Source organism: Kryptolebias marmoratus, linkage group LG17 (assembly GCF_001649575.2).
Source record: "Kryptolebias marmoratus isolate JLee-2015 linkage group LG17, ASM164957v2, whole genome shotgun sequence".
Taxonomy (NCBI): Eukaryota; Metazoa; Chordata; class Actinopteri; order Cyprinodontiformes; family Rivulidae; genus Kryptolebias; species Kryptolebias marmoratus.
The window spans coordinates 4,501,117-4,517,808 of NC_051446.1; the positions used below are offsets into that span (position 1 = coordinate 4,501,117).

General features: G+C 39.5%; 1 protein-coding gene across 1 annotated transcript in view; it reads left to right on the forward strand.

Moving 5' to 3' along the window:
* Window positions 1–15,887, forward strand: part of nt5dc1 (5'-nucleotidase domain containing 1) — a 78,958-nt gene extending 63,071 nt beyond the window's left edge. The window contains exons 9-12 of the mRNA XM_017432765.3: window positions 2,019–2,140; window positions 7,505–7,678; window positions 10,739–10,907; window positions 13,026–15,887. Coding sequence (XP_017288254.1) covers window positions 2,019–2,140; window positions 7,505–7,678; window positions 10,739–10,907; window positions 13,026–13,138 — 578 coding nt within the window. The 3' untranslated portion in view covers window positions 13,139–15,887. The remainder of the gene's footprint in view (window positions 1–2,018; window positions 2,141–7,504; window positions 7,679–10,738; window positions 10,908–13,025) is intronic.
* The last annotated feature ends 805 nt before the right edge of the window (window positions 15,888–16,692 follow it).

Here is a 16,692-nt window from a genome sequence, read left to right on the forward strand (position 1 = left end):
TTGGTGCTGAGAAAGAAAAAAAGAGAAGAGTTAAGCATGAATCATACAAAAGCCCATTGATGTTGGTTTCTTCACTCCCTCTTCCTTTCCCAGGCTCGGTGTCCTTCAAAGTCTGCGTTATCTCCAGTCCATGTCTCTCACTGGGTCCAATAGTTGATCTCATTGTTTATGGCTTATTGGCCTCCTGACCAGAGCCAGGTGGCAAAGGGAGTCTCGCTGGAACCCATCCCTGCCTGCATCCGAGGGGCCATAAATGGAGATAGGGGCCCCATTACTGGAGAGCTATAGTAGGTGAACGCAGGGTTCATCACCCCAGCTAGGTGAGGGTAAGTAAGGGCCTGGCACGGCATGGATCCATATGCAAGCTCAGCAGGCTGAACAAACAGCAAGTCTTGACCATCCTCCCCGGTCACAGCAGGCTGGGTGATGTTATCTTGATATGGAGGGTTGCTCTCCCCCTCCTGACCAGATAGGGCCTGGGTTTCCTCACTGTGAGGTCTCACTGGGTCAGGTTTGTGACTCGTCTCGTTTCCACCATTTTCACCTTTCACAACAATAAACATCAACCATTTTTCTTTATGCCAGCTAGATCAGTTCAAGCGTAGCATGGTCATTATTTAGTCTGAAGAGGACCATAAAAACTTCTCTACATGATGAGACTGTTAAATGTTCTCCTTTCATCATCATCTTCATCACCATCCCACCTATTCGCTCACACACAATCATGGTGTCACATAAGCACTCTTTTAAGCCTGAAAGATATTATAAAAATGAATATTTGAACATACAACAACAATGTAAGAACTACAGTGCCTATGGAACGTATTCACCCCCTTGGATGTTTTATTATCAGTTATAACCAATATATATACTTGCCTTCTTTACAATTTAAAAAACTTCTTTAATTTCAAAGTGAAATCAGATTTTTACAGAGTAATGCTAATTAAAAAAATATGTCATGTAAAATAAGTGAGTGCATAAATATCCCCTTTAAAGTGACTGTCCTAAATCAACTTAGAGAAAAGATTATTGAAAACTGCAAGTTGGAGGATGGAAACAAAGGGATTTCCAAGGCCCATCATTAGGACATGGAAGGAATATTGGAATATTAATATCCAATCTGATACTTCCTGATTAATGTGACAATATGGCAGAATTATTAACATCCTTCTAACCTAAACTCTAAAGTGAACTATTTATCCAAAAATAGGCTAAATCATCCAAATTCCAAAACATCCCATTCAAAAATCCTTCTCTTTTAGACAAACGTCTAATCATTGTGCTGTTTCACAGAATTAAAGGGTTACTTCTTTGCTTTAATTTTTTGCTTCTATCTTTCCTATTTTTTTTAATGAATATACATGAGTAATTACTTGGTGCCCAAATTTAGAACAATATTTCCAAATTTTGAGTGTTAATTTTATTTTTGTTGTGTTAATTGTTTGCTGATCTTCATTGGCAAAATTGGTCCCGTTATTGATAATGTATTATGATTGAATGTTCCATGTAATTAAGCAAATTTCGCCTTCAAGTGTTGAGATCTGATAAACCAAAGGAATCTAAATATTGTTTATCCATACATTCGATTTGGTGCAATTTAACGAGAGCTAATATATGTAGTAACGTGAAGTATAAGTATCACCCTTCTTCCTTCTTCATCTTCTCCACAAGCGTATTGGTGAGGAAGAACAAGGTCAATAGTTTTGTCATAACTGACTGCTTGTATTACTTTAAGAGCAATATGACCTAGCATCAAATTGTAAACACAAATGTAAAATATTCTGGTACCTTTAACAAGTACATCCCATCAGTAGCTTATCAGTGAGCCTAAGACTCAGCAGGTAATATGATTCCTTTAACAATCGCTCAGCCTTTGTTATTAATCAGTCTACTGAGAGTAGCAGAATCAGTTTTGAGCTTTAATCCTGTTACTAGTGTTTCCCTGCAAACCTGTGGGGGATCACAGTGCGTGGGTCCTACATCAATCAGACTGTTTTCTTGTATTTGTGCGTCTCCAGTAAACGATGTGGAGGAGAGCGAGGGACTGCCGTCACTGGACAAACCCGGCTGGTACTCCCAAGGCAACTGGCCACACCTCCACGAGCTGCTCAGGACCATGACAGGGAAACCAGAGCCCAAGGTACGCCAGACATCAGAAAGATGTAAAGGACATCTTGTTGGCAGAGATTGAAAGGCATGAGGCCGTTTCACACTGCTGTGATGAAGCTGTGATGAAGACGAGGAACGTGTCTTGCGGTGTGACGGTTGACTGTTGACTAGACGGCTCTGAGCCTGGACCAGAGCACATCATTCACTGTAATGAAAATAATAGTAAATATATGTTTTTCAGGAAAGTCTTGTTTATTCCAGGGTACAGCCAGGCACTGCTGTGCAAAGGTTTTAGACCATCACTATTTTATTGTTTCAGTTTCAAGCAGCTAGACTTTCTAAGCACATACTGATTGACAAAGATCATCTGTGAAAATGTTACCATTAATTATTTGGAGTAAACTCTTTATGTTAGCAAAATATATCATGCACCAGTAGATGGATTTAAATGAAACTTTCAGGAAATGATCATTGGATGTACATCTACAACTAATTAACTTTCAGAGTCATTTCATTTAAATGATGCGCAGATAAATATTACACAAACCAAGTAAATGCAATCAAAATGAATCACTTACCTTGCCTTTCATGCTAGACTAAGATCAGCTTATGTTGGAAATTATAGAGTTGTGTCTGTTTTGGTCAAACTTATTATTGATATTATACGTGATATAATTTTATCCTGCGACATGTTATACCATGTTGTGAATGACTCTCTGCTGCCAGCACATCAGATTGTTATTCAATATCTGTAAAACTGATTGTTATAGACATTTTTTCTGTTTTAAGGTCAGTTAGCTGTGGCAACCATTTTGAATTGGGTTGACTCCAATTGTTAATGATTTGTAGATGTAGTACCTTCTGAGGGATCCATTAAAGTTTGTCCAGTGGTTCATGAGATATTTTGCTAACAGACACACAAACACACACATGCACAGATATGGGCTAAAACACTTTTCAATAAAGAGTCCTGATAGCTCTGCCTCATGCAGAGGTGCACAGACCGAGCCCAGGTATTGTCAGCAGTCCTCCTTCCCTCCCCCTCCACCCCTCTGCTCAATGGCCCCTCTGTTCCTCACCCACGTAGAGAGTGTCAACCTACACACAGAGCACATTTAAACAGTCCTCCAGGGCAATTCCAAGTGTTTTCACCTCTGTCTGCAGTTGAGCTGAATGGAGGCGTTCAGTCTGAGCTGATGGTGACGGGGTCAAGGCCATAGTATTTTTGCCCATATCTGTACATGTTTGTTTGCATGTGCCGTTAGCAAAATATGTCATCAACCACTAGACTGACTTTTATGAAACTTTCAGAAAGTAATCAGTACATGGACTTCTGCAACTGATTACCATTTGGTATCACTGCAATTTAAGAGGGCAACCATAGCTAATCTACATTAGCCAACCCAAAATGGCTCTAACTCAATCGGTTTTACAGATAGATTGAGTTAAAATTTGATGTGGTAGTAGCTGAGAATCATTCACAACACTCTGAGTGTGAAATCTCACATTACTGCATGAAATCATGCAGAACCTTTTCAATGTTTGACCAAAATGGCTAAAACTCTATCATTTCTCAAAACAAGTTGATCTTAGTCTAAAACAGGTGGCAGACAGTATGCATTTCTGCATCCAAAGATTATTAGGGTTTGTCCAGTGGTTCAGCTTTGTCTCCGAATATGTAGTGATAAAAGTTTCAACAAAGATCTAGTGCAATCTGTTTGCTCTCAGAATCTGTCTTGGGACTGACCCTCAGCTACTACCACACTAATTTCTAACTCAACATCTCTAAAACTGACTGAATTATAGCTTTTTGTGTTTTCTAAGTTCAGGTGGCTGTTGTAGCCCTCTTGATTTGAGTTGATTCCAAAGGTCAATCAGTTGTAAATGTACATCCAGTATGCCCACTGGTTCATGACATGTTGTTAACAAATGGACACACACACACACACATTGGCAAAAACATATTCAACCACCTTTGCCATTTGGCAGCAGTTGATAAAGAAAAGCAATCAGGGAAACATTGTGTGGGGTTTTTCTGTTCAGTATGTCAGTGAGCAGGTCGGAGTTCTAGTTTGGGCAAATGGTATTGCTTGTGTAGTGTTGTCTAATATAGTATATCCTATTATTTTATTCTCATTGGTTTGGTGAGATTTCTTTTATTCTAAATATTTGTAAGAAGTCATAATATTATGTGTATTACTACTGATTCCTGAAGGAGATAAACAAGGTACAACACATGAAGTATGAGATAACCTGCCCCTCCCTGTCCTGGCTGAAGACATCTTGAATCATGCCGTTTGGCAAATAAACGACAAGTGACATGTCCTGCATGTACTATATACCCATATGTCATAACTGACATTCCTTAGTTTAATAGCAGCTCTACATCAAGCCTAGTTAAGCAGCTGGTGTTGTACCTCATTCCTTTCTTTCAGGGAACAATAGTTATATGCATAACATTATATTCCCTTTCAGTTAAATAATTCAGTAAAACGCATGACGTATGGGACATATATAAACACCCTGCAGAGCAGCCATAAAACCTGAGTCAAATAAACTGCCTGGCCCAAAAAAATGTTGCCACCAAGGAAAAGGTTACACACTAATATTTAGTTGGACCGCCTTTAGCTTTGATTATGGCACACATTCACTGTGGCATTGTTTCAATAAGCTTCTGCAATATTACAAGATTTATTTCCATCCAGTGTTGCATTAATCATTCACCAAGATCTTGCATTGATGATGGTAGAGTCTGACCGCTGCACAAAGCCTTCTCCAGCACATCCCAAAGATTCTCAATGGGGTTAAGGTCTGGACTCTGTGGTGGCCAATCCATGTGTAAAACTGATGTCTCTCGCTCCCTGAACCACTCTTTCACAATTCGAGCCCGATGAATCCTGGAATTGTCATCTTGGAATATGTCTGTGCTATCAGGGAAGAAAAAATCCATTGATGGAATAACCTGGCCATTCAGTATATTCAGGTAGTCAGCTGACCTCATTCTTTGAGCTCATCCTGTTGCTGAACCTAGACCTGACCAACCGCAGCAACCCCAGATCATAGCACTGCCCCCACAGGCTTGTACAGTAGGCAACACTTCACCTGCCTCTCTTCTTACCCTGATGCTCCCATCACTCTGGAACAGGGTCAATCTGGACTCATCAGACCACATGACCTTCTTCCATTGCTCCAGAGTCCAATCTTTTTTTCCAGTTATACTCACTGATTAGTGGTTTTCTTAAGGTTACACAGCTGTTCAGTCTCAATCCCTTGAGTTCCCTTCGCATTGTGTGTGTGGAAATGCTCTTACTTTCACTGTTAAACGTAGCCCGGAGTTCTACTGTTGTTTTTCTTTGATTTGATTTCACCAAACGTTTAAGTGATCGCGATCACAATCATTCAGGTTTTTTTTCCAGCCACATTTCTTCCTCGAAGGTGATGGGTCCCTACTATCGTTCCAGCTTTTAATAATGCGTTGGACAGTTCTTAACCCAGTTTTAGTAGTTTCTGCAATCTCCTCAGATGTTTTCTCTGCTTGATGCCAATGATCTGACCCTTCTCAAACAGACTGACATCTTTTCCACGACCACAGGATGTTTCTTTCGACATGGTTGTTTAAGAAATGAGAAGCAACTCATTGCACCAGTTGGGGTTAAATAACTTGTTTCCAGCTGAAACATAATCACCCATGCAATAATTATCCAATAGGAGGCTCGTACCTATTTGCTTAATTAAATCCAGGTAGTGACTTTTTTTTTGGCCAGGCAGTGAACATGCTACTGCAGCACCTTAAACCCAGCTGAAAGAACAGAGTGAGCCACAGAAGGGATGGACACCTGTCATCTAAGTGATAAAGACCAGCTTGCCGCAGCATAGATATCACTAACAGGTACACCTCTAAATAGATCCCAGGATGTTGCTACACCTCTGGTAGAGTGGTGTAGGACCAACAGGTAGTGGAGCCAGTGTAAATGAAGGTGTTGCTCTTTCCAATGCTCTACCTATCCAGTGTTTTAGGGCTCATCGGTAAATTCTGACAGTAGAATAACATGTTTAACATCCATGACACAGGCATTGTAAAACTAACTCATATCAGGTGTTCTTGTGACACAACAAGCCTTTTTCAGAGCCAGCTAACCTGCCTGATCCTGTTTGTGGTTCCTTCCTTCATACAGGACTCAGTCTGGTTGTCCATTAACAATCCCTCTCTTTAGTGATGTATTGACTCCTTGCTGGAATACTTGGCCTTAAATATTTCTCTTAGTGATCCTGAGACTCTGGACACTGCTGAGTTTGGTGTGGTACAGGGTTTTGGAGGAGCATAAGGACCAGCTGTGGCTGTTTTCAGGGAAGTTAGTTCACCAGCGCCTGTCTGTTTTTTTCCATGTGGGGATGGCCGGCCTGAGCTATAACACAGACTTGTGAGGGTTAAGGGCCATGCCTAACATCTTTTTTATGACCCTCTGACTTCTGTAGATAACTTTGATTTATTTGTATCGACTAACACACAGAAATATGTCACCCCTACTCCTGATAGCAGCACAAGATAATCATGCTGTACTTTTTATCTGTTGTTGAATTTTCTTTTACAGTGGACCCCTGTTTCCGTTTTGCATATCTGCCATATTGTGTATCAAGATATGTGACTGTAGGAAAATAATGCCACATTATCGCTGTTCGGGATCTTAAAAAAGGCTCACTAATTATGGTTGTGAAACGTGTTTAGTTTTGGACAAAGAATATTCTGTGTTATTTGGGTGAAGATAGGATGAAATCCATGGAAGTTGCAGTAATATTAGCGAGAACAAAATTTGCCCTCTATTCCCTCTGGTGAAAAGTCTCAGTTTGTACAACCAAGTAATGTCAACTTGTTATGTGACACTGTTTGAATGTGTTAGTGTCGAGCAGGTCAGAGAATGATGTCCATGGTAAACAAGCCAGGACTGACTGGGCTGACTGGGCTGTTTGCTATAGGCAAAAATGCACAGTTAGCCGCCATCATTTTTTTAAAGTGGAAAAAAAACTGGGTTTCTCTTCAGACCTTTTCCTCCATCTCTTTTCCCTGTTCTCTTTCTTCTTTTTCATCTTTGTGTCCATTACAATTGAAATAAAGCAATTTTTAATAAAGTTTCATATACCAAGGGGAACATGATGGTGAAAGCCATCATGTTCCGCTTGTGAAAGCAAATCTGTTGGGCCTTACAATTCTGAGTGCCACACAGCTGGACAGGACACGTTTTGTGGAATCCTCCTCTTAGCTATGGAGCTAATAGACCAGGTCTGAGCGACGGGTAGTGGAGGGAGAGGGATGTGTGGCTGCTGATGGAAGCAGGATTCAACACGGTTTTCAGGACAATTGAAAGGAATCTGTGCCTTTGTCCTTCTGACCCTGCAGGTGGCATATTTTGGTGACAGCATGAGGTCAGACGTATTTCCCGCCACCACCTTTGGGAAGTGGGAAACGGTGATGATAGTGGAGGAAATGGAGGGGGAGGGCGTTTCGAAGAGCGACGCAGCAGTGTTCAATGAGGCCCAAGTGGAACCACAGGAGAAAAGGGGAAAGTTTGAGGTAAGTTTACTAAAACAGCTGTTTCTGTTTAGAAATCATTCTCGATGACCCAGCCCCACTCCTCAGCCTCCTGCCATCACATACTTTCTGTGTTTATATGAGAATGGCAAGATAGCACTTTTACATTTCTGATTGCTTTATTCACAGTGACTAATATTTCTAACACTACATTTGAAAAAGTGACTTCATTACTTTTCAGAGTATATAGTATATAAAAGGCCTAGCTTTCTTTAAAAGACTGCATATCACCCACTGCTTTTCATGCCAGAGTTTGAAACTAAGGTCATCTTATGATGGAAAGGGACAGCGTTGTAGCGATTTTGGTCAAACCTTCTCAGTGATGTCATAATGTTATCCTGTGGGATGTGTAGCTCTTGGACCACTTCTATCTACCACCACACCAAATTTTAGCTGAACATCTGTAAAAGTGAGTGAGTTAGAGACATTTTTGTGTTTGCTAAGGTTGCTTAGCTGGAGTGGTCATTTTGAATCGGCTTGACTCTGAAAGTTAATCAGTCAAATATGTGCAGCAATAATTACTCTACAGTAATGACAAACACACACACACACAAACTAAAAGAGTAAGGATACACAGAAAAATGTCTCCCTCTCGCCTTCTTGCTTACACAGCAGAGATTATTAATCATCAGGAAGTTCGGAATTAAAAAAGAAAGTCAGCAATTTCTTATTGGCATAAACAAAACTAAAAAAAAATTTAAACATGAAGTTCCTCTTTTTCAGATCTGCTGCAGACTGTGAGTGAGAAAGGGCCATGTGATCCGACTTTCTGGACATTTTACTAGTTTCTCCATCGTTCAGTGTGAGCCTTCAGCTAATTAGCAAAACAGGTGTTAAAAAGGAGCTAAAACTAAAAAATCATTCACTACTAAACTGTAGCCAAAATCTAAAACCAGCAGAATAGCTAAAAGTAGCAAAATGATAGCTAAAAGATAAAAGTAGCCTAAAAAGACAAACATACAGCATGTTTGCCTAAATTAATTTAAGAGTTTTTGAAGGAATTAAAGAGATCTTCATGTTTTTCTATAAGAAATTTTATTTTAAATAAAGTTCAATATTTTGAAAATATAAACATTACAAAAACCAAAAGTCAAAGCACCCATCTCCTGAATAAGCTGAACAGTTTGGTATATGAATGACACAAAGTTTGCAGAAGACCTCCTGACCTTCCACCCTCATGTCTTTCAAATACGCGTTCATGCTGAAGGGTTTGAGTGTGTAGTGTGTCCCAATCCAAGTGTGTCCAAACCCCGCCCCCTTTGTGTACTACAGCCGTCCTTCAGCTAAGCCTGCATCCAGGCGGACTTCAGCAAAGTATTTACCCACAATTCAACTCTGCATTATTATCAAACTCTGTGATATGAGTTTTGCTTTTAGCTGATGTTGCTGTTCTCATGGAGCCTTGTATGTGGTGAGAAGCAGCTTCTTCCTGTGGTTAACAAACACACACACACTACAGATACAACAAATCGTTTTGATGATGATGACAACAGAAATAGCCTCCACTGTGAAGGTCATTACTGGTGAGACAAAGTTAAATATGTACAGATGCAGTCAAATTTGCTTGCTTCCTTTTGTTAAAAGAAACTCACAAAGGTCCCTGAAATAACTTGAAACTGACAAAAGAAACAAAAAAAATGACTAAAAATCAACTAATGAAAATCAGTCATTGCTTCTGAATTTTGTTTAAACCGAATGATTTTCAAAAACAATCTAATGAAACTGGCCTTGATAAATGGATGCTAGCTTAACTGAATATTCTGTGGCTCAACCTTCTGAGACAATCCCTTTAATCAGGTGGATTCTGTAACTCTCTCTGAGACTTCTGCACCTGTCCACAGGTATTCTGTCTCCCTCCTCCTGATCAAACTGCTCCAGCTGTCTCAGGTTTGAAGGTTCCTTCTCCAGTTGTTTCAGCTCCTTCCACAGACGTTCAACAGGATTTAGATCAGGACTCAGAATGGTCCAATGCTTTGTTCTGAGCCAGAATAAAATTAATTACTCAGGAATGCCTTGATAGTTGTACTCTGCACAGATTCAAGAGCCCCTGTGTCAGATGCAGCAAAGCAGCCCTAGAACATGGTTCACTGCAGGTACAGGGTTCTTTTCTTTGTTCTGGGGTCTGTGAACATAGAGCTGATGGGATTTGTTGCCAAAAAGCTGCAGGTTTGTCTCATCTGTCCAAAGGACAGTCTCCCAGAGGTTTCGTGGTTTGTCAGTATGCATTTTGGTCAAATCCAGTTTTGCGTGTCCTCTTTAGTTACATAAGTTATCTTTTAAATTCAGATAAAATTCGTTTTTGTTATTTTTTTACAAACGCATCTTGTTGCGATGTTCATCTTTTTGTGTGCCAATAAAATGTTCAGAAGCTGCATGAATAAACATAACAAAGTGGGGATTTTCTCAGAAATGACCAGTCACTTATGTTTTATAAGCAACCCTCAGCATTCTGAGTTAAAGCTCATGTTTGTTAGGATCTGTGCCTTGTGTTTTTTTTCATTTAGTGATCTTTTTGTGTTAGGTTGTTGATGATGTTTTCTATGAGATCTTTCTGTTTGCTTTGTGGGTTCTGTGTGTTTCTGAGTTCTCTGTTTTCATCCTTGGGTTTAGATTGGTTCCCTGTGTTTCTTTGTGATGTGTTCTTGTATAGTGTTGTTCCTTGTGCCATTACTCACTCTCCCTCAGTAGTTTTACATATCAGCCTGTCTCACCCATCTGCACCTGTTCCTCATTAGTAATCAGTCACCTGTGTCCACTTCCTCATCAGCCTCAGTCCTTACAATCTGTTCCTCAGCTTCCCCCCCCCGGTTCATTGTCAGCTCATGCTGTCATCTGGTCCTTGTGTCTCCATGGGATCTCATGTCATTTAGATTTGCCTTTTCCTTTTGTTATATCAATAAATAAGTTATTTCTTCAGAAGCTCTTAGTGTCAGTCTGCATTCTGGGTCCAGTCCACCAATTACAAACCTAGATGCTCCTACAATCAAGTCTCCACTTGTCTGGAAGTACAGAGTTTGTTTTGTATGTCATGTGTCTCCACAGGAGCAGGGCATGAAGTCACCTTCAGCCGTGTCCAAGCAGTGGGGCTCTTACTTTGTTGACGTGCAGAGAGGTGGAGAGGGCGATGAGGAGCACCAGAAACTGACCTGGTGCTGCCACTGCATTCACACATACAGCACCATGGCCATCCCCAGTGTGGAGCACATTGCAGGTATGTGCAATCAGATAAACTAATTAAAAAATAACATTAGGATTAATTCAACATTTTTGGTCCATTCTGATTTCAAGTCTTCTTGAAGAATGAGCACCACTCAGTATTTTAAATCACTTCTAGGCTCAGATGATGTCAGTGATTCAGCTATCAGACAAGTTTAAAAATAACATGATTTCTAAATTTACTCTGAGCTTTTGTATATCAGGACATAGTAAAAACAAATCTGTTTCTCAGCATAATAAATTAAGGAAAACAACTTGGATGAACAATCCTACATGATGTAATGCACAATCTCATAATTATTTAACAAAACTTAAGCTAAAGGATTGTGTGAAAAACTGCATCTGTAGGATTTAAGAGTTTCAGTATAAAGGAGCTGCTGATCAGATGTACCGATCAGCTGATCATGATTAATGAGAGGATCGTGGTGATATCTGTAGGGTGGGCTAACAGATATCGAATAAAACGCTGCAGTTTGGATTTCAATAACAGAAACATCCAATTTGAAATAAAGAAAACCTGCTATAAATTGACATTATGAAAGACAACCTTAAAACAAACCACCACCAAAAACCAAGCTCACACAGAGCCTCTGTCAGCTGTCCAATACTTCATTCCCTTCATTAAGAGTTTCAGCTATAATCATTTCAGATGATTTTTCCCAGTCAAACAGCTTTAATAACACTGCACCACACTCCTTGACACAATTACTAATCACACTGATAAGATAAAATCAAACAAGACATGCAATATTAGAAAGTGCTTCAATTTTTATAAATCCTACCTTATTTAAAGAGAAGCTCACTCCGACAACTTTTCTGGGATGTAAAAATGTTAATAACCACCTCGTTAAATATCAGTTAGCTACACTTGCTGTTAGCCAGTCCTTTCACTGAAACCAGGTCACAGGAAAACTGAATATCCCTGGGTCTATCTGCTCCCAACCTCTTCACTTCCAGTTTGTCCCCCAAAGACATTAAGGAAAACGGGTGAGAAATTAAATAATTCACCTCGTTCATGTTTATCTTGCTCGCCATCGCACTTATCTCAGTCCACGATAAGCCATGCCCACGTACACTCACGCTCGAGGCATGTTATTGTACGTCCACCCTCATTGGCTAAAGCCTGAGGCCTTGGGCTGACCCTGGGCTGAACTAAATTAGCCCAAATGAGCAGCAAACCGAGGGGGCGGGACATTAGGGATTCACAGAGTACAAGTACAAGTCCTCTTATTTAAGTCTTTACCGATACTGAGTACGGATACAAGTACTAAGAAATGCCATTACATTTCTTACAAAATGTCAAGGCAGAAAGTTATAGTCAGCTTTGCTACGTTTTGTGTCAACTCCTCAACCAGAAGTAGACAGCACTTACTGGTGAGAGGAGCTCAAGCTCAGATCCAAATACTCTCAGGATCCTTTTCTGCTCAGAGACAGACTGTAGCCATTTCCTGTTTCTGCTAGCAAACTCTTTAAACTCTGAGTCCTGTTGGGTTTTTTTTTAGATCTTTCATCAAATTACTTTTATTTAAAATTATAGATTTCATTCCTCCTCTTAACAACTTTGCTTTGTTTTACTTTTGTCACCATCTTTGACTTTGAAATCCCTCCACATGGCTTCTTCTTCTGGTAGTGGTCAATGGCAACAAGTTTATGGTGCATTTCTTACCTCCATTGTTCCTTCTCTACCACCTGACTGCTCAACTGACAGATGAACGTCAGGCTGCTGTGAAGTGGTATTGGTACTGTGGTATCTGAACACATTTATAAGTACAAGAACAAATATGCACACATGGTATCAGTGAATCCCTAATTTTAGGACCTGGTAAAGATCTGATCATACTTATTGTACTGATACATAAAACCCTCAAATTGAAATAGTGTGGATTTTGTGTTTCCCTCGAATGTAGTTCCTACTCTTCTTTTTTGTTGCTGCTTAAAAGGCAGTAAGTGTCAATTACTTAATTCCAAACTGTCTCGTTTAAACATGAACATACCAAATGTTGCTGATTACTGCCTGCTGACTGCAACAAAGGGTTTTTCCTTTAAACTGGTTGCTCATGAAAGAGTCAGGGAACATGAAACATTCATTTTCATCTTTCTTACCTCTGCCTAGATCTTCCTCTGGATTACAAGTTCCCCAGGTTTTCCCCTGACAAGCCCTGCACCACCGGATACTACCCCCGGCCTCCAGATTCTTTGCTGAAGAGGTGTGAGAATCTGTCATAAAAAAAGAAGAAGAAAGAGGAAAAAGGAAAAAAAAAAGTCCTCTCTAACTCCTCTCCCACAAGAGAGGAATGTGCCTCCATTTTTGCCTGTAGTTTTTCACCTGACCCCACCTTCACCTGTGGTGCACAAGCCATGCCCACTAGTCACCTGTTCAGAGAAAACGTGAATGTAAGCCACAGTAACCCTCCATAATACCTCCATCTGAAAGTTCTTCTGTGGTTCGGTGTACTCTACACGTGGAAATACAAGATAATAAATGTGTGTGTGTGTGTGAGTGTGTTGGCGTACAGTAATAAAATAATGTTTCCATTGATTGTTTTGTGTTTTAAAAAGCTGAATCCTTCCAAGCTCTGAAATAAAGTGAACAGTTTACTGTCTCTTACCTCAGAAACTAAGCAGACCTGTGGAATCGGTGTTTCTGTACAACTCTCTCACTGTGCAGTGGTTTCGTTGACGTCATTGTACATATGTACATGAGTTTGTTTTGTCTGTTGGTGTTAATCTCAGTCATACAGAACCAGCTCAGTACTGTCCTTAGTGTCGGCTCTGTCTGGGAACAGAACTTTGGGAACCAATAATACTAATGAGGACTACTGTGCTAGATATTGTCTGTACTACTTTGTGTAACTGTGACCTGTATTTTGGAGTGATTGTGTTAAAATGTGGTTAACTTGTGCTGCATATTGAGATATGCTTTAACCGACTTCTGAATGGTTGTTTTGTCTGTGTGCAGATAAAAATTGTGCCATAAAATCTCAGAACACTCAAGTATTTGAATGTTTGCTGGTAGCTGTTAAAGAGGACCTGAAACCTGATTGAGATCTGTTCAGCAGAGCTTGGCACAAAGATTGACAAAGTGGACCAAGTACCCTAAAGATCCATTCTTGGAATCATTTGACCGATCTGGGATAAAAATAAACATTTTTTTGTTTAGTTTGTTGAACTGGTAATACTGAATATGCAGCTAAATTCCCAAGCAGATTAATCAGACTTCTCTCCCTCCTGAGGATTGTTAGAATATTGGTACCTGGCTCACAGAGAGATGTTTTGGTCACATGGATGAAGGTGTGAATCAGAGTGAAAATGCCTAATTGTATTGTAGGTTTTAGAAAGCTGAAATCTGAGACTTCCTTCTCTGTTTGAAGTTTGTCTTTCTCATTTGACGTAATTGGCTTCCTTTACACACACACACCCCTCTCAAATCATCTGTCTTCTCTGTCCAAAGTATGAACACTTTGCTCTTTAACAGATTTCTACACTGTAAGGATAAAAGACACTCTTGAAGAACAAAGTGTTCATATTTTGGAAAGAGAACAGATGGTTTGAGAGGGAGGTGAAAGAAGCCATTTACATATATGTGACCAAAGCATCTCTCTGTGAGCCAGGCAAACTAGGACCCTAAGAGGAGGGAGCCGAATTTAGCTGCAGAAACCGAGGATCTCGTGCAGTTTAAAGCCATAATAGCTGACAAAATATGCAATTTTCAGTGTCTGCGATTTAAAGTATTATGCTTCTAACACATTTTCTACATCATAAAATGATTGTTTGGGTTTTTTTTGTAACTTAAACTCAGTGTTTTTGTAAACATTGCATTAGAAAACAGCAAATATTCCTCTCCTTTGTTTACAACGAAATCCGGTGATCAGTTTCAATCAATGACAGAAATTCAGAATATCTCAGCACAGCTTGTTTGCTTCTGATCTTAGCCCCAACCTTTGCTCAACTCTGTCCACTGTTTGATTTCCTAACCTAAAATGACTCTGCATCTGTCGACTCTTGCAGCTTTTAGTCGCCGTTTCTTTTCACTTTGGACCTGACATCTCTCCTTTCATTGTTCATTGTTTCATTGTTGTTTCATTTCATTGTTCTCCCTCCGACATCCAGGGATTATTTTACTGACTCAGACTGTCTGAAGTGTACGCATCAATGCTCAAATGTAAACAAACAACATGACTGCTGATTTTACTCATTTATTACTAATTATGCTGTACACTTTGGGTAGTGAAAGATACATTCTTACCATAGATGATCAGCTCATACAAAAAATTCAAATTGAAAACATTGAAAAATTGTGAATTTTGACAGCTGTTATGGCTTTAGAGCTTGGAACCTCACACTCTCCAGTTTTGAGTCTTCAACTTCAGAATAGGAGTTCATTTGCTTTGATTTTAATTTTTTAGGATTTGCCGTGTCTTGGATGATTGAGATTAAACACTAACAGCTGTTTTGGGTGTTTCTTTGTGCCTGAAAAGAAGTAAGCGCATGGTACTTACTTGGTATATACCAATTAAGTACATGATACAAACCAGTTACATAATTGTGCTGTATTATGAAGTGACTTGTTACAGTGAACTTACAGGGTATGTATCAAACAAGTACCTGGTAAGTACAGGGATGTATTTTATATTGGTACCAGTCATCCCACATTAGTGATTGTTCTTCAGTCTTTGTGACAAGCTGGATTTAACATCCTGACCTGAACAATAAATGAAATGTATTTGACTCCCACGATAAGCAGCAGGAAGTGAGATTGGGCGGTCAAAGTAAATTATTACTTGTGCTGTGTCTTCATATGGTTTTTGCATACAACTGTTGTGATTGTACTCATCTTTTCTCATCTGACATGGACATTTGGACATTTGCCTTATGTTTGACTCATTTGTGGTTCTAAGCTCTTAAAAAGGCAGGGAAAGTTCATGTATGTGTTCAAGTGTTAAACACTGTCAATAAAATAAAATGTTCTATAATTTCTTTTTTAAAAAAGGTCTCATTCAGAGATTTTTTGTGTAAACATCAGTCTTGTGTTGAACACCCTGACAATATATCAGAAGATACGAGCCAAAAAATGAGAAAATAATTCATTCTAATTCCAGACAAATCTTCAAATGTGTGAGTATATGCTTATTTCTTTATAATAAGAGGTCTACCACACCAACTTTAGCACAATATCTGTAAAATTGACTGAGTTACAGCCAATTTAGTGTTTGCTAAGGTTAATTAGCTGTAGCAGCCATCTTGAATGGTGTTGACTCCAACAGGTAATCAGTTGTAGATGTACAGCCAATGATTTTATTAGAATCTGCCCAGTGGTTCATCAGACATTTTGCTAACAGACAGTTGAGATCAATAGTTATTGGTAAACTTTGTAAAACAGATCTCATGAAATCAGTTAGCGCTTAGAGGATCTGTTGGGAAGGATTCTTAGCTACTACCATATCAGATTTTAGCTCAGTGTCTGTAAAAGTGACTGAGGTACAGCCATTTTTGTTTATGATAAGGTTGCTTAGCTGTGCTGAGTTTCATTTAAATCTGCTCACTGGTTCATGAAATATTTTACTAATAGACAGACATGGACAAAACATCGCCCTTTCACCTTCGGCAGTGGGCAGTAATAATTACTAAATATTAGTTATTAGCAGTGACGTGCGGTGAGGTTCATGGTTGGTGAGGCACTGAGAGTCAGATTTACAGATATATAAATCCAAAAGGGTAGCTTATTCAATTGGCCACTGGTTATTTCATATCTCATCAGCGTTCTTCACACACACACACAC